We start from the raw sequence: 23,470 nt of genomic DNA on the forward strand, positions 1-23,470 counted from the left end.
GCACAGGTCCCTCATTCTCAAAGTTTAACAGTAAAGAAAAGAAGAACTAGGACAATGGCAGGGTGGAGGACACATCAACAGGACAAGCGTGAAGGATCCAGAGAGCGCAGTCCCAAAGGAGATACAAGGTCACAGGGACAGATGTGAGAAAAGCATAAGGATTCCTTCCCCTGCAATTGGAAGGGAAGGAACAGAAAAAGAGAGATGCTGAGGAACCGTCAGCTCCACTTTCACACAGAATAGAAGGTCATTTATTAAGAAACGGAAGGGTGCATTTGGGAACCAAAAACGGAACATTCAAGGGAAATATTTAGAACTGATGTTTAGATACAATTCAGTATTTGTCAGGAAGCCTGCAACGACAAAATCAATCACTAATCTTAGTATCAACTCCTTAAAAATGATTTTCAAGATACAAGGAATGTCGGGAAAGGGAGAGTTAAGGGAATGGTGAGGGTACGGATGATACAGGAACAGAAATGCATCGATACTATCTTCAGCTTGGTGATGGGAATTCCCTTCTGTTCTTTCTACTTAGGTTGTCTTTGACATCTCCCTACCAAAAAGGTTTTTATGTAAGGAATGCATTTAATTCCTCATCATTTGTATTTCTACTAGACATCAAAGACATTGCTTAGTAAATAAGAATATAGCAGGCACTTATTTCCCTTACTTCTTAATAATAAATGCCTTTTCCATATTTATTTTGTTGGAACAAACAGCCCCCAAATAAAAACTATAATACATTCAAGATGAATGCCAGGTATTTGTGTCTCCTAAATGAATTCAGATCTTGCAAAATGTAACTGATGGTATGAATACATTAGGGAACTGAGAGTCAAAAACAACTCTTACAGCGAAACAAATCTCCCAGCATAGTCGAAATCATTTCTTAATTTAAAAAAATATGAAAAATGTCCTTTACTTACATAAGAAAAACAATCCCAGAACTTCGGAAGAAACTGAGGGAATTTATGAAGAATCAATATAATAATCCACTCTATACAATATTTTACAGACGCTTGATTGTTGATGAAGCCAGACTGGAAAATCCTCTCAATAATTCCAGTCACGAAGTTCTGAGAAAAATAAAATTCACAAATTAAAGTGTCATGGTTATTAATGTTAATAAATAAAATAGCCTCCATTTAAATACTAGCTTAAAGTCACCATAAGTAATTTATCGAATCTACAACTCACCAGGCAAGGCCACTAAAAACTGTTGACTTCAATATGATGATGAAGTACTTTTATTGAGTACTTTACAATTTACTTGGATATCAATTCTGTGAGGAAGGAAGGTTACTGTCATCTTTATTTTTATAGGCAAAGGAAAGACCCAGAAAAGTTGAATGACTTTCCCAAAGTCACATACTTAGTGGCAGAATTCAGATTTGTATCAAGATCTGCCAAGGTGCCAGGGCTTAAACTTGGAACAAAGGGCAGCACAGAGGCCGAGGTCAGTAGGTGGCAAACAAAACCTCAGAGGGCTGGTCTCAGGCCACTTTCAGCCCTGAGACAGTGTCGTAAAGTGGGGCGAGAGTTTTGTAGTCAGACTTGAATTTGAATTCCTTCTCTACCTACCCGTCACTAGTTCTGCTCCCACACCGGCAGGTCTCCTGATCTCTCTGCCCTGTGGTGCTTTTACAGGTAAAATGAGGATATTTATGGCCTGTCTTGAAAGACTACTATAAAGGTTAAATGAAACCATAAGATATAACAGTTTAAAACTCTTAGCAGGGGCTGCTACGTAACAGACGTGCCAGTTTCCTTCTTCCGTGTGGTCCCCCTGCTCAGACGTCTCCCCACCTCTCTCCAGCGTCACCCTTCTCTGAGACCTCTCCATTCCAAGAAAAAATGTTCTCAGTAACCCGATAAAGCATTTCTAAAATGTTTCTTTTTTAATACCTCTTTATGTTTACTGAAGTATAATATATACATATTTTAAAAAAACTAACTAGCATTAAAAGACTGTGTGGTGAAAAACAGCAGCCCCCACCATGCGTCCACCAAGCCTCTCCCCAGAGGCAACTCTGTTAGCTGTTCCTCTTCAATTTATCACTCGCACACTTACCTCGTTACTGTTTCTCTCTCAGATGACTCATAAAATTATAATGAAAAAGAGGCTGATATATTTTTTAAATTCTCTCAAACATTTACAAGAGGGTGGGGAGGACAGCAGAAAACTTTAAAGCCTAAGGACATTTTTTTGCGTTCAAAAATGGTTTTGAAAATCGCATGAGTCACACCCCCTCACTTTGTCATGATGATGATCTGTTTTCTTAACAGGACCATTATGCAAAGATGGTAAGAGAAATCAGACAGTCCCTTCAACCGCTCCTTCCCTCCTCAGGGAGAAGAAAAGGTAACTCTAGATAAAGAGACTCTGTTGTACGAGACTTTGCTTCGTTGGTTTGTACGGACACACTATTCACAGAATTAAGGGCAAGAAACTCCACCATGGGAAACAATAATCCCACCCCAAAAGATGCAATTTGCCTGGTTTCCACAGTACAGATAATCCAAAACAGTAACACTCCAAAATAACTTAGGTGTGGGAAAAGGAAGTATTTACATTTTATAATCAAATGGCCTATGAGACTTTAAACAGTTAAAATGTTATATTAAAATATGGAAGGGAAAAATATTAAATGGGGGCCATGCAAACCAGATTTCAATTTATTTCTATAATACATAATAGTCTCAGTATTCTATTTAAAAAAACCTTCATTTTAAGAACTGAAGCACAAATTTTAAACAGCTTACTTTTTCAATTTTAAAATAGCACCTGATGGTTTCTACAAAATAGTTTATTCATCTGAAATGTTATGCTTAAAAGGTATGAATATAATAAATTGTATACCTGATCAAATCTGGGGAAAAGTACCAGTAGAGTCTGCCATATTCGGTTTTTCACTCTGTGTTGTAGAGAATTTACATAGTAGCTAATTTTGGACTTGGACGCCAATTCATCCTGGACGGAGAAACGAGGGAATCCATGTTAAATACCTACTGAATTATGATTAATGAAAACAAAATTAATAACAACTTAAGATGTAAAAGGCTTAAATTGGGCATGGGGCCTTACTGTCATCCAAATAGCAGTGAGGAGGAGAAGAAACACAAGAAATGACGCTTTACAATCTTTTCAAAACGTTGAACTTAGTTGCTTTTGTTTATCTGCTTTTAAAATTAGAAAAGGGACCATAGAACTGGGAGATACGGGGTCACGGGGGGAGAAGAGATCGAGACATCTGACATGTGTTACCATGTACCATACAGGCACTTCTCATTTTGAGCTTTGTCTTACTAGAATTTGGAATAGCAGTATCTGCAATCTGACACAAATGCCACTAAGCGAGGAGCCACTCCACTACGTGGACAGTGCCATGGTGTCTCGACACAAGAGAATGACAGCACTAAGCCCTTCCATGGGAGCAGAGCTCTCCCTGGCTTTCAGTGGTCTGTACCGCCTCCATCCAGCCAACTGCCAGGTTTTGTCACCGTTAGCTATTAGTGCTTCAGCTGTGAAGCCAAGATCGCACTGAAGAGTGTGTTAACATGTTCAAACGTTTTAAAGGTGCAAAAGTCAGTCACTCACCACCTCTAAAAACCATTTTCATATAATGCAGATGATCATCATCTACTTCGTAACTTCTCTGTGATTTTTCTTCTTCCATCTCATTCTCTGCATTTGAGTTTTATAACCTCATGACAATAGCTAAATTAATATAGACTTTAATGACACCTGACAATGACTAAAATCTCATAATCTCCTCTATTATCATTATTTCTTTTGGGATATTTTCTTTTATATAGGTGTGTTTTGGTTTCACATACTGCTCAACCTCAAGGCAACTAAAAACGGAATCGCGAGGGTAGATCGCTCAGGCGTTCAGAGGAAGCATCTTCACATCAATAAGCCTGCCACGAGGACCTTACCAAGTCCCTGTCCTCACTTGGAACTGCTAGAATTCCTCTTTCAGCTCTGTCCATTTACTTGTTCCACTCAGCGTGCTCCTTTATTCAGAAATACCTTTCTTTTCCCTCCTAGTTTCATGGGCCTTCTAGAGCTCTACAAGACCTTCAAGAGCACAATCAGTGCTTTTCCCTACAACCTCAAAGCCTTTGCAAATTCTCTACTTCTGAACCAACCCAGGGGTCTTAAATTCTCTGATCCTTATTTCAAGTTGCCAGGCACTGCTGAAGAAAAGAAAAATCCCCCGTCACCACTGATGTCATTAACAACATGCACACCAGCTGCAGCTGGGCCTTCGTTACTGCCAGGCCAGTGGTTTTTAAACTATCGGCTCCAGAATCGCCTTACAACACTGACCGCTGGGCACCACCCCGAGATTGGGGGTGGGGCCTAAGAACATGCACTTCTGACACGCTCCCTGGGGACTATGACGCTGCTGGGCCAGAGAACACACTTCAGGAATTACTGTGCTAGACAAGCATTTCGCTTTTACAATCCTGTTTTCCAAAGCAGCTGCACCATTTTATTTTCCTACCAGCAATGCAAGAGGGTTCCAATTTCTTTACATCCTCACCAATACTTGTTGTTTTTAGTTTGTTTTTCTTAATAGCCATCCTAGAGGGTCTAAGTGGCTAGTGCAAGATTTTGCCTGTGCGATCACTGCTGGCCTCTCCATAGTTACCCTTTTCCCCTCTCTATTCCGTCATTTCCCTCAACATACAAACATGCTCTAATCATCCCCCATCTTTCAAAATCCCCTTCCTTAGCCCCATGTCCCCTCCTGGAACCGTCCCCGTTATTCCTTCTTTCTCAGAGCAAACTCTGGAGAGTGCCTGTACTCACTGTCTCCACAACCCATTCTATTGGGGTTCTCATTCCCACTTCACTGAAGGGCCGTTTGCTGGGGGGACCAATGACAGCAGAATCTAATGGCCAATCCGCAGCCCACCTGTCCTCCCGGCAGCACTGTCTTGCCTACATGGCCTCCCGAAAACGTCCTCTCCTGGTGTCCTTTCTACCTTCCAAATGTCACCTGATGAGAGAGGCAGTCCCTGACCCCCTACCTATTATAAACAGCTAAACAGACATTATAATGTGTATTTTTGTTCTATGTGATAGAATACCCGGATCCCACCACTTTAAATTCCACTCATCCTTTAGAAAACCAATCAAATGCTATTTCCTCTGGGACATCATCCCTGACTCAGACAGTGCAGAGGAGGGAATTTTTGCATAAAAAATACTTCTTGGGTTTTACATAATAAAGCTGATCTGCTACCTTCAAAAAACAGATATGATGAACATTCCTTTTTTAATACAGTGACTTAAGTGGGTTCTGTTGTTATCCCAGTGTTCAAACCCAGGTTAGAAAGCAGACCAAACACTCCAACTATCTCAGCTCCAGATTCTACATGTCAATTCAAGATTAAAAGGGGAATAGAGCATTATACTTGACTTTGCCCTTTTTCTGTCTTTTCCCTAGATTTACTAATCTTCAGACACTGTAATGTTCATTTAGAAATGATTCAGCAGGCCCCCCCCAACCCTAATTGGATTATTTTTATCTAAATGAATGAGAAATTTTCATCAATTTTAGATAAACATCATAAACCCATATCTATATATAACGATATACTACATTAGAAGCAAATCCTGAGGTAATCTTTCATAAACTCTGAAATAAGAGCAACCAATGCTTAGCATTATGCCACCTACTAATTTTTACCTTTTTATTCCATTTCTTATATAAAACAATGTATGGATACAGCACTCTAAACATAACTGGTTTTGACTGGAACTGGGAAATACACAAAGTGTGTACGGTATAGGAAAAACACTATTGTTCTCTAAAACCAAACTTGAGTTGGACAGTCACTAACACAAGATTTAACTAAAAACACAGAACATAAACCTCATGTTTTCTCCTGATAAAAAATATTTAGAAATACATATACTAGCAACATAAAGAACAAATGTTGGACTGGTTAAAAACAAAGATAATTCAAAGTAAAATAAAACATATTTACTTTATCTAATAGCTTGATTGCAAGATCCTCCATAAACAACTTATGGGACATATTTGAGCCATCTAATAAACACAGAAATTTGATACCACAAATTCTCACATAATGGTCTTCTCTTTTAGTACTAAAAAATATTAAATAATAAACCATGTTAATACATTTTTAAAATAGAAAGATACCACCAAATATTAGTTTCAAGTATAACAAATATCAAGACCTTCCAACATTTTCTAAAATTAAGTAGGTCTATGCTTAATGATATGACTTTTAGATTACAAATGAGTATGTTAAAAGGAGGGTCTGTTCAGAAAGTATGAATGAGCACAAATTCATCCAGACTTCTGGAAAAACAATGTCCATACTACTGATCCTGGACCAATAATGTGTGTGGACAAAACAGCACACAGCTCATGAAACTATTCCTGAAAGAGGACCATAGACACCTCTGTTCACTCAGGGGCAAGAACGTGCATCATACATCTCAATGGCTCATCTTTACTACATACTATAAACACACATTCCCTAAGTGAGGGGCAAACTCAGGACGCACTGTGTACTCTGAACACCCCAGCATTCTCAGTATCCAAATGTAGAAAGATAAATCAAGTGAATTTGATAATAAGTATTTCCACATTTCATTACAGCTGTTATAATATGAATAAACATCACTTTAACAACAAAGCAGCTGTCTAGTAGAAATCAAAGTGTTTGGCAACCACCAATTAGAAAATTTCACTTTCACTGCTACACAAAACCAACCAAAAAAAAAAAAAAAAAAACAAAAAATAAATTTAAAACAATTAATGAAAAAAAGGTGTAGATTTAATGAAGAATGACAGATGATTTAAAACACAGCTAGGACTCAGAATAATGAACACTTTATGATAACTATACACAATAATCATTTGTTGTCCTAAGTTCTAAAATCAGAGTGAAAGATACAACACTATGTTTATCTTCTTTATAAACACACATATTTTTGAAAGCTATGTGAAAAAAATAAAACTTGAAAAAGAGCTACTTGACATGTTCCAAAAAAATTAATTCATAGGTCAGATAAGAATAGTGTTATCCCAGAAATCAAAAACTTTAGGGCCTATTCCCTAAACTCATTGAGTTGTATACATTAAAATGTACACCTTTTTACATCTCATAGCTCAATAAAGTGGTTTTAAACAAACCAAAGACTTTAGGGCCTGTCACAAAAGCAATTCTATTTTTGTGTGTAACAAACTGACTTGTTAAATGGTGAATTTTAATTGCATGTTAAATTTAACAGCCAAAAAAAGAAATGAGAAAGTGTTTGTGCTGACAATCACCCCTCCCCTGAAAGAAAAGGGACAGGGGCTTCGTGTTCTCCACAGTCTCATTCTTACTGACGCTGAACTCTGCACTAAAATTTTTTTTAAAGTTTATCAAATTTTAGTAAGTAGTGAAATATGCAAAAAAAAAAATACTAGCAAGGGAATATAATTTATAACATATTTCTGAAGGCACATCCAATATTTTATCTTAGATATCACTAGTAGACATTTATTAAATTTAACAAATATAGAATGTCTTATGTAAATTTTGAATATCCCATTTATGTCAAGACATAGAAAATCTGTCATACTTACTTTTCCAAAACGACGTTTGCTGCACAGTCACGTCCAAGATTTTCTACGAAGGTCTGTACATCCTGAATAAGTCTTTCCATAAAAAAAATTTGATAAAGAACAACAGGTTTTAAATAGGAAAAAAAAGCCTTAGGGTTAAAGTTAACTAATAATTTATATTCTTCCAATTGAAAGCCTCAAAACAAAGATACAATTCTACTTGAGTAGGTATTTAACATAAGTTATAGCCAGTTGAAAAAACAGCATCTTTACCTTTGATCACGCCTAAACACAGTTCCAAATATGCAAGCCTCAAGGATAAGTTCGCTATAATTTTTAGCACTTGATAAAGATCCTTGGGACACATTTGAAGCAGACACTATCCAAGATTGGCAGCAGTAACTTATCAGTGTATTGAAGACTCCAGTTTTTATAGCAGACATTTCAATTATCTTGTACATAATCTGTAATGAAACACAATGGTCATTTAATCCTTTAACCAATTTCGTTTAAAGAAAATCAGTGTCGCTTAATTGTTACTTGAATTGTTTTAAATCACAGTTTCCACTCCATGAATAGTCTGAAAGATTTAAAATTCATTATTTTTGGAATAATTTTGCAAGACGATCAATAAGCATAGAATGCTAATTTTTCATCTCTCAATAAAAATAAATCTAATTTTAGTAACAGTGATATTCATCTGGAAATATTCAAGAGAAACCACTGCCCAAAGTAGTAAAAGGAAAGAGAAGAAAAAACACCTCACCCTGCATATTTTCACTTTCCTTTGCATTTCGCCAGTGGGCCTCCCTTTGCCTGAGGCAGCAAAGACCACAGTCTCTGAGTATGTACTTTAGGCAAAAAAGGACCGAGAGAGGCAGCACAGGGCAGCAGGGTAACAAAAGGATTTGACTCTTTGTCTTCCCCTTTGGGTCAGGAGATGCACTTGGATTCCTAGGCATGATGGAATTCCATCTTGTTCCGCTCCCTACTGTATCAGTGGTTGCAAATGCAAATACCTCCAGACACCAGCAAGACCTTTTGATACAGGTTATATCCAGAGAAATCTCTCTCTACATAAGAGATAAACCCTGCCTAAGTGCAATGACAAATGGCACCTGACATCTGCCTTCAGTACCCAGGACAAATCAGACTGACTGTGGAAAGAGCACGCCAGCTCCTACTCAACGCCAGGCACTCGATTATTTCGTCACGTAGGAGTGGCTAGTGTTGCCAGATTATCTAATTTTCCAAGAGAAGGGGACCCACATCTTCATACAGATTTCCCAATTCTTAAAAGCTGCCCACTAATTCAAAATTTTAGTTATATGAACCAAAGTATGTTCGTGAGGCAGATGTGGTTCGTGGGCCACCCCTGTGCACCTCTTCTTCTACATCTATCAGGCGTTCTCGCTCTCACTCAAGAGGTTTAAGGTGGCTCAAAAATATGCATTGACTGGATGAATAAAGAATGACAAATCTAATACCTAGTTACAAGTATAACTCTCGTCTTTCTCATGAGCTACAGGTCACACAAAGGAAAAAGAAAGGAAAGTTACCTCTTTTATTTTGAAATATGCCTGGCCCTTGATTTTTGCAGCAATGGTGAGAACTTTGTTATCAAAAACAAACTGAACAAAAGCTTTTAAATTAGGCCAGAATATCAGCTGAGTGTTGCTTAAAGAAGATATTATTTTCCAAGCCATGTCAAAAGACTCTATGCAGAGTGACTCAGAGGAGGTCAGAAGCTGGTAGGGGAAAAAAAAATACATACATACTTATTTATTTTCAGAAAATTTGATTGCTGCTCCTACAGATATTCTTCAAATTCATGTTTCACTATATCTTACCTTGGGAACCAAAATTTTCATGCAATGGAACACTGGTAGAACTTGATCAGAAGGGAGAATTGTGAGGGCTTCTAGTGCAGACTGCAAAGTCCTTACTGGCATTTGAACAGCAGGCAGAAAGGGTTTTGGAATTTCACTCTCTGTGGCTGGTATGAGGGCGTGGTATTTTTTCAACAGGAAGGAGAGGCACACCCACTGATCATGGATATACTGTGCAACTATTTTCCCCCATCCTTGGGAAGACGACGATTCTTCAAAAAAACTGAAATACAAAATAAAGTCACTACACCATACTTCCCCAAGTTTCTCTCCATTTCTTTTACATGGAGTACACTATCCTTGGAGGGGGGAAACAGATACAAACAGTCTTTATCAACTATCCTATCCACCAAAAAATTAGGAAACTTCATAAAAACTCAATTTTCTAACCATCCTGGAAGTAGGTACTTTTTCTCACCTTAAATGATTCATTGAAAACTAAACGCAGAAGAGTTAGCAGATAATAAAGTAATAAAGACAGTAACAGAGATGAATAATATAATAATACATTTTCATCCTGAACCGGAGCCTCATCTCCAAAGTTCCGTAACTCTGGATCAATGTCGGGCAATCACCAATCAATGACAACAACAAAATGGATTTTTAAACCTGAGTCTTTCCTAGAACTGCCGTACCCCGGGGGGTGAGCACACCTGCTCTGAGCCTCTGCGTGGGGCTTCTGCAGCGTCTGATTGAGCTGAAGGGAGGAGAGGAACTTCTCCATGGGCCCGGCATCGAGAGAATCCAGCTGTAGTTCAGGCTTCTGGTCAATAGCCTCACACACCATGGCCAAGGCAGCCATACTAACTACCCTCTGAATCTGACTCCCCAGCGTTGGCTCCTGTGGAGGAAAAACAGCAATCTTTTACTTAATGTAAGCAGTATCAATCATTAATCATAAGGACCTAAGTTGACAGTCTATGGGAAGCTCAAGGCCCCCATTCTCCCTCTTCCCGCCTGCTCCTGAATGTCAGGAGACATAAAAGGAAATCCAACACACACCGAACTACTACTTCTCTATGGACTGGCTTCTCTACCGTGAACAAATTTCAAATGGCAGTAAGAACTCAGAAATGCAGATTAAGACAATTTGATCTCTTCATTTGGTAGATGGGTTCCCTAAAACTAGGACATGATATACTAGTTACACACAGAACCCAAAGGTTTATGTTGGTAAGCACCTCTCAACCTGTCTCCTATTCACATACACACTTACATGGAGTTTCTATGGGTGGGTCTTACTTTAACTATATGCTAAATATGTTTTTTCAAAAACAAAAGGGTAGGTCTGGGCATGGTGGCTCATGCCTATTATCCCAGCCCTTTCAGAGGCCAAGGCAGGAGGATCATTTGAGGACAGGGTTTGAGAACAGCCTGGGCAACACAGCAACACCCTGTCTCTACAAAAAAAAAATTTTTTTTAAATTAGCTGGGCATGGTGGTGTGCGCCTGTACTCCCAGGTGCTTCGGTGGGAGGACTGCTTAAGCCCAGGAGTTCGAGACTGCAATGAGCTATGATTGAGCCACTCTACTCCAGCTGTGGTGACAAAGCCAGTCCCTGTCTCTTAAAAAAAAAAAAAAAAAAAGGCTCTAGGTTACAAATAATTCCCTCAATCAGCTACATAGCCCTTTGGAAAGGTCACATAATGTCAGTTTAAGAGCTGCACCTTGGAACCACACAGCCTAGCTCTGAATCCTGGCTCTGCACTATTACCAGTGTAAGTGTGGACATACTACAGCTTAGTTTTCTCATCTGTAAAATGGGCACAGTAAAAGAATCATGGGGTTATTCTGAAGATAAAACAAATGGGTTATTTCATGCAAAACACTTGAAACTTCACATGTAGGAACACAGAGGAGGGTAACCAAGACAGCTCGGTTTATATGTAAAGAGAACATCAACAATTCAAACTAGTAACACAGACAAGAACCTATAGGCACAGTAAGCAACTGCACTGAGAAACCACGGGAATCCTCTCAAATGTTGCCAACCAGTAACATCCCTATCAGAAAGGAACTTTCTACTTCTTATTCCACACGCCCCAACTCCACAAAAATAAATCAAACATCTCTACGGATAGACTTTACATATCAACACTGCCAACATACGAAATAATATTTAGTGCTACTTTTGAGCCAACTATGGTCCCTGTTAACCTTAATGTAATTCAGTGACTTACTAGAGAAAGCCAAATTTAAGAATAAGAATTATTGTGGAATGATTCAAGATTTTGTTTTACATTTAAAACTCAATGTTCTTTCATAACACTAACAGACTAACAGGTACTAGACACAATGCTAAAATATTAATTATCTTCCTTATCATTTCCTTTTATGATAGTTTCCTTTTAGGATATAAAAATTAAATTATTAAAACAATCAAGTAGCTTTTCTTTGTTTTTACTAGTAGCCCAAACTAGTTAGACTACGATTCAGTTCAACTTTTTTCGACATTAACCGTGCGTTAAGTGAAAATAGCTAACATTTACTGAGACTTTCTACGCGCCAGGCACTGTTCTAAAGACTTCGCAAATATGACCTTGCTGTAATTCCTGCATCAACAACTCTATCATCCCCGTTTTGCAGGTGCAGTAAGGCAGGCACAGGCGGGTGAAGTAATTTCCCCACGGTCACAAGTTAGCAAGGATAAAGCCAGGATTCAAACCCAGCAAGTCTAATGCCAAACCCCGTGCTCTTCACCACTAAACCTTATTGTGTTATGTTTTTAAAAAATGCCTTCAGGTGCTAAAATCTAGTAGAGAAAACATATATACATAAATCACTCTAAAAACAAGAAAGGTGGAAATACACACTATAATGGAGGCACGAAGAGCAGTGTGAAAACGAAGGAACGAGTGAGACCCGGATCTAAGCAGACCTCTGGGAGAGGAGATTCCAGCTGGGCCATGAAGGGGGGACCAGACGCTGGCGAGTGCACCCTGGAGCAGACACTCTCACTCCCTGCGGAGGGACCAGGCTGAACGACGAGGAAGACATGGCATGTGCCTGTCACCTGTGAAAGTCTAAGTGGTCCCCTCGAGTGGCTGCGGCATGGGGGCACTGTGGAGAGGAGGAGGAAAGGCGGGGAACAGCTGGGCTAGAAAACGAGGCAGGAAGCCAAGCACAGGAAAATGACCTTTCCTGGACACGTCTGGCCAAAGACCTAGGACAGGCCCACCGTCTGAGTCTAAATGATTTTAGGACTGAAGTCACCACGCCTCTGTGATGTGTTTAATATTATGGTAGGAGAACCCATCTGAATCACACCTTATCACCAGAGGGTACTATTTTAAAAACTGACTTTCAGCAGATGCTTTTTATGATATCAAAATATTATATAACAAGTGCATATGTATCCCATTATACCTTATTCAACATAACTTATTAATACAAACCTTGAACCCAAAAGGCTTACCTGTCCACTGTCCACCTCTTGAAGATGCTGAATAGATGCATTTTTCAAAAGAGAAATAACTCTCCAAATGGGGTTACCCCTTTTCCACCCAACCTTCAAATGGAGGTTTATAAGCTCAGTTAACACCGTCAGGTATAAACGGCAACGGTCCAGATCTGAAACCTAAGACAAACATTAACATGCTTCAGACACAAGCAAGGTCCACGATTTTCACAAAGCTACAAGCACTCGGGCAGGAAATAAGTTTATTTAAAAGTACTAAAGCAAGGCACTGATGACAGAAAAAGTCATGTTCTCCAGGCAGCCTTGCAGAATCTCCCCAGCCAGAGCTACGGACTTCCTTCCTTGCGCTCACACCGTGATTTGGAATTTGGCACAATTATAGCACGTTTCACAACTGACTCACTGGTCTCCCCACTTAGATTATGAGACCTTGGGTGGCAGAAACTATATTCTACCAATTCTCACATGCCAGGGCTGGCACATCACAAATAATAACGACCACCATCCATTACAGCAATTGCCACTTCCTGTGTCTACAAAAACCAGTCATCACAAAGATCACTGTCCCACTTTCACAAGACTAAGATTCAGAGAGGTTGAGCAACTTGCCCGCTGCCTCAGAGCTAGTAAGGGGGGAGGACAGCATTAAATACAGACCTTTTTGACTCGTAAACCCAAGTAGAACTGGGTTCAATCCAGCTCTGCCATTCGCTAGCTCTGTGACACAGGGCAAGTTATTTAACCTCGTTAGGCCTCAGATTCCTTATCCATAAAATGGAGATAGTAACATCTGTCCATCCCAGGGCTTCTCAAAGAATTAAGTGAGAGAAAGTATGATACATGGACTGGCACTAAGTGGTGGGGTTAATTATTATTACTATAACAATTACTATGCCAGTATATTGTTACTATACCATAGGAGGCCTCCTCTGGCACACAGAAAGCACACAGGAAGCAATCCATTAATTCCATCAGTTTTTGCCAAGCATCCTCTCTGTGCCAGGCACCTTGCCAGGAGCTGGGACACAATGCAGATGGAGGGTAACAATCACAAGATCTGGTGACGGATGAAACAGAGGTGTGAGTGTGATGGAAAAAGGTGCCAGGGAGGATTCCCCAGTTTCTGGCTTGAGAAAGTGGCTGGATGGTGGCACATTCACTGAGAAGGGAGCCTGGGGAAGCTCCAGCAGGAACAATGATGGGGGGGTCGGCTGTGAACTGCGTTAAGTGTGAGAAATCCAACTCAAGTCATCATAGAGAAATCGACGGAGGGTGTTAAGCTCAGAAGGGTGGTCTGAGGTGTAGACGGAGATTTGAGGGTCCCTAACCAAACTGAAGCTGGGGATGTGGATGAAATCACCAGGAGACAGACGAGAATGAGAAAGGAAGGGGCCAGGGCCAAGCTTTAAAGAGCTCCGACTTCAAAGGCTGGAGAGCAGAGAATGGACATTCAAAGAGGAAACAGAACTAACAACCAGAAAGATGGTGGAGGGAGACCAAGAGAAGATGACATCATGGGAGTTAAGGATGCTTTAAGGGGGTCCCATGGGACCAAGGAATCAAGAAAAATACGTTTGGAAAGTATCCATTGGGTTTATGATGAAGATGTCACTGACAACTATAATGTTACAACAGAGATAAAAGCCAGATGAGAATGGAATTGAGGTGTCTGCTTAAAGAGAAGGAAACAGGATGCTAGAAGGGAACATGACACTGAGAGAGGGTCCTTTCAAAATGAGGGACCCTTAGATTTATTTAAACGCCTATGAAAAGAATTCAGGAGAAAAGGACAAGCTGAAAACACAAGAAAGACGGAAGACAATCAATAGTATAAATGCCTGAAGAAAACGGAAGAGGACAAGAGGACAGAGGATGCCATCCGCTGTGTCCTACTCTACTGCAACACAAAGGGTCGACAGGGAGGGAGGTGGGCTCCGGCGTGGCTGAGAGCACAAGGGGAGCCCACACACCGGACAACTGGAAACTGAGGCCTTTCCAGTCTGCCCGCTATCTCCCTGTGAACTAACAGGGGAGGCCGCACCTCACATCTCTTTCCAACCCAGCGGCCTCATGCCAGTACGTGGAAATCAGTAAGTACTACAGATGAAGGCTTTCTTTCCCCCTGGATAGCCAGCACTGACCAGCACGCTGCTGACATTGGGGAAAGTGTAGGAAGAGATTTCTATTAAACTCTAAGCTACCGAACAAATGTACTTAATTGGAAATTCTAATACCTAATTTATTTATTTATTAAAATTATTTATTTTAGGCTAGTCAAGTGAAGCAGTGGGAGTGGAGAAGGAACAAAGGAATCTGTAACTGGTTGTGATCAATGAGTTGTAAACACCACTGCACTCGGACCAGCCAAATACCTTACTTACGTACATATTTATTTATTGAGATAGAGTCTCGCTCTGTCACCCTGGGGAGAGTGCTGAGGTGTCAGCCTAGCTCACAGCAAACTCAAACTCCTGGGCTCAAGCGATCCTCCTGCCTCAGCCTCCCGAGTAGCTGGGACTACAGGCACAGGCCACGACACTCAGCTAATTTGTCTATTTTTAGTAGAGATGGGGTCTCACTCTTGCTCAGGCTGGTCTCGAACTCCCACGCTCAAGCAATCCTCCCGCCTCAGCTTCAGGATTTCAGGCATGAGCCACCATGCCTGGCCAAATACCTAATTTATTAAAGAGTAATTTTTCCAAAATAATTTAAAACTATCATATATTGAATTTACTTTTCAAAATCTTTGCATCTAAAATATAAAATAACATTAAGCTTTCTCTTTCTTAAGCTATTTTTAACTTCAAAATCCAAACAAACAAAAACATGTTACGCAATGGGTACATGGAGGGTCATCAGGCCTCTTTCGTGTATCTTTGAAAATTTCCCATAATAAAAGGTAAAAATAATACTGAGGATGATAAAGTGGTATTAGAGCAAAATTTAAAAACAAGTTACTTCCTTATCAAATGCCTTCTTGGAAATTTAGGTGTACTTGAACTGCTATTAACAACTGTTTGATAAGAATTAAGGAAGCTAAAGGTTTCTTCTTTATTATTTCCTTACATTTTTATCATAAAATCTCAAGTCTTTCAGTATAAAACCTGTCCTTTTTGCATTTTCACACCTGCTTAAGCTATCAAACAAATGTGCTTAATTAGGTATTCAAGTAAAAGTTCTTAAAGTGGGAACTTTTTCTCACTTTATTTATAAGCTAAGCATTCAAATTGATTGCTACATCACTTGTTCCTAGAAGATTTCAAAAAAAAAACACAGCCATTTCTTTAAGAAATAGTGCTTTCAAAGTATTCTTGAAGGGGGAAAACTTTATTAATTCCTTTTAGATGTCCTAAAAGAATAAATTATGTGTAATGTAGAAACAGAGAAGATAGCTACATTCACAGAGCATCCTCTATAGCTAAAACCTATTGTTCTCAGCCCCAACTGCATTTAAGAATCACTGAAGGAGCTTTAACACACACATGTACACATACACCTGACCCCCCACTCCAGCCCCTAGGTCCCATCTCAAACCTGCCACATTAGAATCTCTGAACACGGGGCCCAAATATGCACCGAATGTGCAAAGTACTTCAAACATGTTATATCATCTGAAACTCTCCCAACCCTGGGATGTGGTATTATCTCCATTTTGCAGATGAGGAAACTGAGACTCAGATCTACATAACTTGCCCAAGGTCACAGTTAATAACACAGATAGAGACCGGGAGCCGTGGGTCACACCTGTAATCCTAGCACTTTGGAAAGCTGAGGCGGGAGGATCACTTGAGGCCAGGAGTCCACGACTAGCCAGAGCAATCTTGGTCTCTACAAAGGACACAAAAATTTGCCAGGTGTGGTAGCACAGCTACTTGGGAGGCTGAGGCAGGAGGGTCACTTGAGCCCAGCAGTTTGAGGTTGCTGTGAGCTAAAAATGACATCACTACACTCTAGCCAGGGCAATAGAGGGAGACCCTATCTCAAAAAAACAAAAACAAAAAACCAAAACAAAAAAACACACCAAAAAAAAAAAAAGAAAAGAAAAGAGAAACAGGGCCGGGCGCAGTGGCTCATGCCTGTAATCCTAGCACTCTGGGAGGCCGAGGAGGGCAGATTGAGCTCAGGAGTTAGAGAACAGCCTTAGCAAGAGTAGACCCCATCTCTACTAAAAATAGAAAGAAATTATATATGGACAACTAAAAATACATACAGAAAAAATCAGCTGTGCATGGTGGCACATGCCCGTAGTCCCAGCTACTCGGGAGGCTGAGGTAGGAGGATTGCTTGAGCCCAGGACTTTGAGGTTGCTGTGAGCTAGGCTGATGCCACGGCACTCTAGCCCAGGCAACAGACTGAGACTCTGTCTCAAAAAAAAAAAAAAAAACAGGTGGAATTGTTAGTAGGAGACTCCAAAGTCTATGTTTTTCTTTCCTGCTTCCTAAGGCTGCTTCTTGAAAAATTTAATTTTAATTTTGCTTTTTACTTAATACAGTGACTGCCGGTCAGTAAGCACTCAAATATTGGTGAAGAAAGTGAAAGAAATGAAAAAGAAAGTTACTCCAATGAATACTTACACTATTTAGCTCATTCATAGTGAGTCTTCTGAGAATAAATTCAGAAACACTTTCCGTAGTAGACATGACAAAGTTCTGAAGCACAGTAAACACCTCATCTGTGTGGGAAAAAAAGTGTGCAACTAAAACGACAGAAATAAATGCTTTCGTACAAAATACACCAGATATTCTAGTAAAAGTACAAATGGGTTAAGCACATGGGTGAATCACTTGCCACAAATGAATCCCAATAATATAATAATGATTCACACCATGGAGAAATCTGTCATCTTAAAAATCTCTTAGGAGTACCAGTTCTGGGTAGGATGGAACAGGGTCACTCCTCCCTCTATTACTGAACACACCTATAAAACCTGGACAGAATGCATGGAGCAGCTATTTGGAGACACTGAAAGCTAAAAGTTAGCAGGTGCATTCAGAAAGAAGCCAACACTGAACTTTACTAATTTTGTTCCCTCTGGTCCTCCTACTAATCAGAACCAGGTGCAGGAGCAGTCAGCAAAGCGGATAACAGAATCCGCCCTGGGTTTCTGGTCAGAGAACGAAAAAGGATGAGCCCAGGGAAGCAGACAGTGAGCACTGAAGAGACTCCAGAGAGAAAAGAGCAGCTTCAGAAAGCTGTTTATAAACTCCTGGGCTCACCCCCAAGCTGCACATGCATGGATCCAATGTTAAACCGTGGAACACGGACTTTTAGGACTGAACTAACAGAGACCACTGCCTAGGTCCCTGCATGGCCACCGGATGAAACACACGTGGCATAGGTTCAAAGAGCACTGCTAAAGAGAATTCGGAAACCAACACCCACAGAAGCTGGGTCAGAATCTGAGGCCTGAACCTGAACAGGCTGACTGTCTGCTGAACAAAAATACCGACATTCTCCACAGGACTTAAACAAGATCCAGAGTCTCATACCGTAATATCCAGAATAGCTAGGATGTAATCCAGAATTACTGGGCACATGAATAACCAGGAAAATCTCAGCTCACATGAAAAAGGCAACCTACAGACACCACTACTGAGATGACACAGATGTTAGAATAATTTGACAAAGACTTTAAAGCAGCTATTATAAAAATGCTTCCATAAGCAATCAAGGACACTCGTGCAGCAAATGGAAAAACAGACAGTCTCAGCAAAGAAACAGAAGGTATACAGAAAATCCAAATAGAAATTTTATAATTGAGAAGTATAAGAACTGAAATAAAAAAATTCACTGGATGGGATTAATCATAGAAAGGAGATGCAAGAGGAGAGTCAGTGAACTGCTTTCAGTTCTCTTGGGTATATATACCCACAGGTGTACTTGCTGCATCCTGTGGTCGTTCTGTGTAATTTTTGGAGGAACTGACATACTGTTGTCCACAGTGGCTGCACCCATTTTATATTCCCGCCAGCAGGGCACAAGGATTCCAGTTTTTCCACATCCTTGCCAACACTTGGTATTTTCTGGGTTTTGTTTGTTTGTTTTTTGTTTTTAGTAACAGCCATCCTAATGGGTGTGGAGTAGTATCCCATCTTTTTGACCAATTTTGGCGCCACTTCTTTTGAGATTCGGTTTACTCCTGTCAGTTATACGAGGCATAGAATAGGAATCAAAACCATAAACACCAGCCTGGTTGAACTTTCGCCGGCGGTTTGCATGTTGCTGTGTCAGGGTGTTGAACTGAGAGGTGTGGCGGTGACAGGAGGGTGTGACTTGGGAGTGAAACGGGCTGTCCTGTGCTGCTGTAGTTAAGAGGAACCGCCATGGCGGGCAATGGTACTAGAAGACCGGCAGCAGCTGCTTTCCTTTGTGCCACTCTGTCCCTGTTCCCCAAGGCCTAACTTTCCCTTGAAAATCTCCAATTACATTTATTTTAATCTAATGGGTTTGACTGCATCTGAGGAAAGGAAATATTTCTTTATGCTATTAATATAAGTTCGAGATGTAAGGAGGTGAGTATCTACAGGGTAAAGAAAAGGCAGAGAGAGTAGTGTGGGACATGGGAGAGAGGACTGTTCTGTCCTCCCACATTCATCGGTTATAGTTTTTAATTTTTTAGTAAAAGATTTTACTTTCCACTGATTTGCTGGTGGCTTCACACATTCCTTTGTTTGTATCAAACACTACAACAATGTTTCAAAGGCACATGTCACACAGTCCTACGCTAAGCACTGAGCATACTAATAAGATGTGTCAAATGAATTCAAATGTACGCCCTTAAGGAGTTGAAAATCTTATGAAAAGTTACTGTTATGTTCAGGGCATTTGGTTCTACTACTATCATTAAAAATATCAGGATATTTCATAGGCATATATTAAAATCTAACCTTATCAATATTATTCTCAGGTTTAACCTAATACCCATGCTTCTCTAGAATGCTTACATAGCAAATTTCTACGACCACAAGTGAAATTGGTCAGAAAGGATTGGGAATTAAGGTTCATCCATCAATATTCTCATCTCTGAAACCTACGGTTTTCGACTGCTATTTTATATCTTAGTTAAGGAGAGAAGAGCAAGCTCAATGCTTCTACTACCGCTATACTTTCTGTAGGAAGTATTTTCTACTTAAAAGGTAGCTCAGAGATTAGGATATTTTAAAATAATTATAAAATTATTGCCATTCTCATGCCTTAGCATAGTGGCAGTTAGAAATGAATCCTGCTTAAACATATATGAAATAGTGATCATTTTCAACGGTCTGGAAATCAATGAGCAAGCATAAATTAAAAAAAAAAAAAAAAGTAAATGAAACAGCATTCTAACATCAACCACCACCAACGCATGTAAACACACGTCAACTCCGCGAGGGCACAGTTGCTCCTTCACCACCGTAACCCTGGCACCACCAGGAGACAATCCACAAATATTTCCTAAATAAAGTTTCCTTTTTACTTTAGAAGGCCAGGAATTTCTTCCCGTTCTAAATACCAACAACATACCAGGCAAGACGCCAACAGAAACTACTATCCTCACCATTCTGGGTGCTGGAATCTTTCACCATGGAAGTGTGCAACAACTTCAACAGCAGCTGGAGGCATCTGTCGGTTTTCAGCAAGGACATGTAGGCATTTGTGCCAAACTTCATAAGGGCATCCAGAAGAGGATTTAAGAATATCCTCAGTATATTCTCTGTTCTCCGTTTTTCACTAGATATTAAAAGACATGCCCAAATCAACCATTTCAAAAGCATAAACAAATTATTTCCCATCTATCATCTGGGGGAACTGGTTAGCTAATGAATTCAATTAGACAAAGTTACTCTTACGGACGACAGAAACCACCACCACCTAGGGGGACTGAATTTCTGGTCTGTGCTTTCTCGAGTGTAGCAATTCGCTAGAGAAGAAAGCACAAGGAGAACCACTGTTCTCAACTCTAGGCACCAGCAGGAAGGAAATCCTATACCCAATTTATTTATAAATTAAATTGTTGAGACCCTGCTTCCATAATACAAAAAAACAAAAACAAAAAACAAACCAAGTTAATAAACAAAATAGCACGTTTTAAAAAAATACAAAAACCCTAAAGCTTTATGAAAAACTGTTATAACCAACTTTAGTACTAAAAGTTTGTCTAGAAAAGAGATTTGATGTAAATCAAATTAACTGTATATCATACAGATATCCTACCTAATCTACCTAATGAAGCTGCTTACTGCAGTAATTACAATCTTGTGAGAATGGATCTGCTCATACTCCCCCAAATATAAATGAGATTCTTTTATCTTCATTACCATTTTTAAAAAATTACTTACTTTACAAGGGGGTCAAAGCCAGTAAATTTCTTTACCTAATCTTATGCTAGAATCTTACAACCCGTTCTTCTCTGATATAAAACCAGGCATTGTTTTTTATTGTTATATATCATTTATTTGTATAAAACACTTAAATTCATTTTCCAAAGGAAAATAATGTCTAATGATAGGAATTTCAACTGTATCTGCAAGCCTGAAAATACTGTTCACTGTTTTAGTCCCATTTAACCAGTGCCCTTAAGAAAAGGAATAAAGAACCAGCCACCACTTGAGGACTGTCCTTATGAGCTTATAAAGCCAGCAATTGTTGCATATAGTTTTTTTAAGTTCTAATTTAATATCAAATTGTTAAATTTAACATTTAATTTATCAATCCAGAAGGACTAATATGCACTTATTCTTCTTTATTGTTAATTTTAAACATTTGATATATTGCCAATGTTTTAATTCTCTCTTTTAATAACTGTGATCAACTCTACACCAACCATTACAAGTCTGAATACACATCACAAATCTGATCAGTCTTTTTTGAAAATAAGCTTTCTTTTTAATTATAGCAATAATTACCTATATGGAGTCTTCATTCCTTCCACATCCACAGCCAGCAAGACCATCAGAGCAACAAGCTTGGCTTCAAACCAGTCAGGCACACAGCAGTTTTCTCCTGCTTAAATAACAACAGTTAAGGTTTGCAAACCATTACCAAAATCCTTCAAAGATGATGCTTCAAAAACAAAACAGCTACGTGATTATGCCTCATTACTATTAGATTCTTAGGGAAATACAGCTGAGATGAAATACAGTAGAACACCCTAGGTACGGCATGGCGCACTATTTCACATACATACTCAAATACAAACAAAAACAGTCTTCATGTGCCTGCTATATGCCATGCACTCACCTGGATGCTGCAGACACAACAGCTCCTGTGCTCGTGGAGTTTACAGTACAGGAGAAAAGCATTAATCAAAAAACAAACAAGTAAACATAAAATTTTAACTGCAGTGAGGGCTATAAAGAAGAGGTACGTTGCTATTAGGGCACACACCAGGAAGACGTGCCCTCGTCTGGGGAGTAAGAGGACGTTTTCCTGAAGAAATGACAATGGGGCTGAGTGGAACAGCTGAGCAGGAAAGAGATCGATGAAGGGAGACAAGAACTTTCCAGATAGAAGGAAGAGCACATCCGACGTCCTCTGGCAGGAGGGGGCATGTCACATCCCAGGAAATGGAAGGACTCCCCTGTATACACTGAGAGGAAGACCAAAAACTGAGGTGGCATAAACAAACAGGGGAGAGACCAGGAAACTTTGCAGGGCATCGAGAGGATTTTTGTCCCTGTTCTAAAGGTAACAGGAAGCCATCAAAGGCTAAAGGGAATATATACAAAGAAGGGTGGAGAAATTTTTAAGATGGAAATTTGTATTTTGAAAAGATTTCTCTAGGTGCAATGTGAAAAAGAGATTGTAGGAGAAGCAAGAGTAGATGCGAGGTAATCAGGTGAGAGGCAATTTTAGCATTTCGCTGAGACAGGAGCATTCTCTAAAATGTAACCAGAAGGGGACAGAATGGATAAAGACACAAAGGCCACAGCGTCTCACACCTTGTCTGACCCCAGCCTATGTTTATTATTTTAGTAGGGACTAAATTTATTTACTTTTTCAGGCTAACAAGGTAATCTTCCAAGTAACAGCACAGGAAATTTACTAGACAATGGACAGAATAAAACACAAAAGAGAAATGTTCCCAGAAGAGAAATGTTCCCAGAAGGATAAACTCATGTATTTTGGAAGGATAATTATATGATCACCTAAGATCTATTCCATGATCAGATCAGAGAATAGATGAAAATTTTCAGTAGATGAAAATGACTTGGCCTGAGATAAAGCAAGAAAACTTAACACGTGTTAAATTCAAAGATGCAATTTACCCAAATTATCACTAATGGCTTTAATGAAAAGAGAGCATTAGAAATATAAAAAGAATCCTAAGAGTTTTCTTGCATGCTGTCTTATACGTTTCCTCAAAGAAGCGATCTCTGGTGAACAGAAAAAAACTAATGAAACTATCCTTTTAAACATGATTTGTTCTTTAAAATTGTTTCTCATAACCAATTCATACTAAGAAAACAAACATGCGAAAAAGATGGACCAATCTACCTACACATACTTCCACTGCAGAGGCTCCAAAAACACATCTGCAGTGTCTAGCTCATAAAGACTCAGTAACTGTAGCATAAATAAAT

General features: G+C 39.5%; 1 protein-coding gene across 3 annotated transcripts in view; it reads right to left on the reverse strand.

Annotated features, from left to right (window-relative positions):
* TARBP1 (TAR (HIV-1) RNA binding protein 1) overlaps positions 1 to 23,470 on the reverse strand; it is a 59,115-nt gene that overhangs the window by 14,658 nt on the left and 20,987 nt on the right. For all 3 annotated transcript variants that reach the window (XM_045536984.1, XM_045536985.1, XM_045536986.1), the window contains exons 11-22: positions 21,794 to 21,893; positions 20,446 to 20,618; positions 17,483 to 17,580; positions 12,906 to 13,067; positions 10,144 to 10,331; positions 9,452 to 9,713; positions 9,161 to 9,349; positions 7,875 to 8,065; positions 7,623 to 7,694; positions 6,007 to 6,127; positions 2,864 to 2,974; positions 930 to 1,079 (exon numbers count right to left, since the gene is read on the reverse strand). In XM_045536984.1, the coding sequence (XP_045392940.1) occupies positions 930 to 1,079; positions 2,864 to 2,974; positions 6,007 to 6,127; positions 7,623 to 7,694; positions 7,875 to 8,065; positions 9,161 to 9,349; positions 9,452 to 9,713; positions 10,144 to 10,331; positions 12,906 to 13,067; positions 17,483 to 17,580; positions 20,446 to 20,618; positions 21,794 to 21,893 (1,817 nt within the window). The remainder of the gene's footprint in view (positions 1 to 929; positions 1,080 to 2,863; positions 2,975 to 6,006; positions 6,128 to 7,622; positions 7,695 to 7,874; positions 8,066 to 9,160; positions 9,350 to 9,451; positions 9,714 to 10,143; positions 10,332 to 12,905; positions 13,068 to 17,482; positions 17,581 to 20,445; positions 20,619 to 21,793; positions 21,894 to 23,470) is intronic.

The sequence above is a fragment of the Lemur catta genome, chromosome 25, assembly GCF_020740605.2.
Source record: "Lemur catta isolate mLemCat1 chromosome 25, mLemCat1.pri, whole genome shotgun sequence".
Taxonomy (NCBI): Eukaryota; Metazoa; Chordata; class Mammalia; order Primates; family Lemuridae; genus Lemur; species Lemur catta.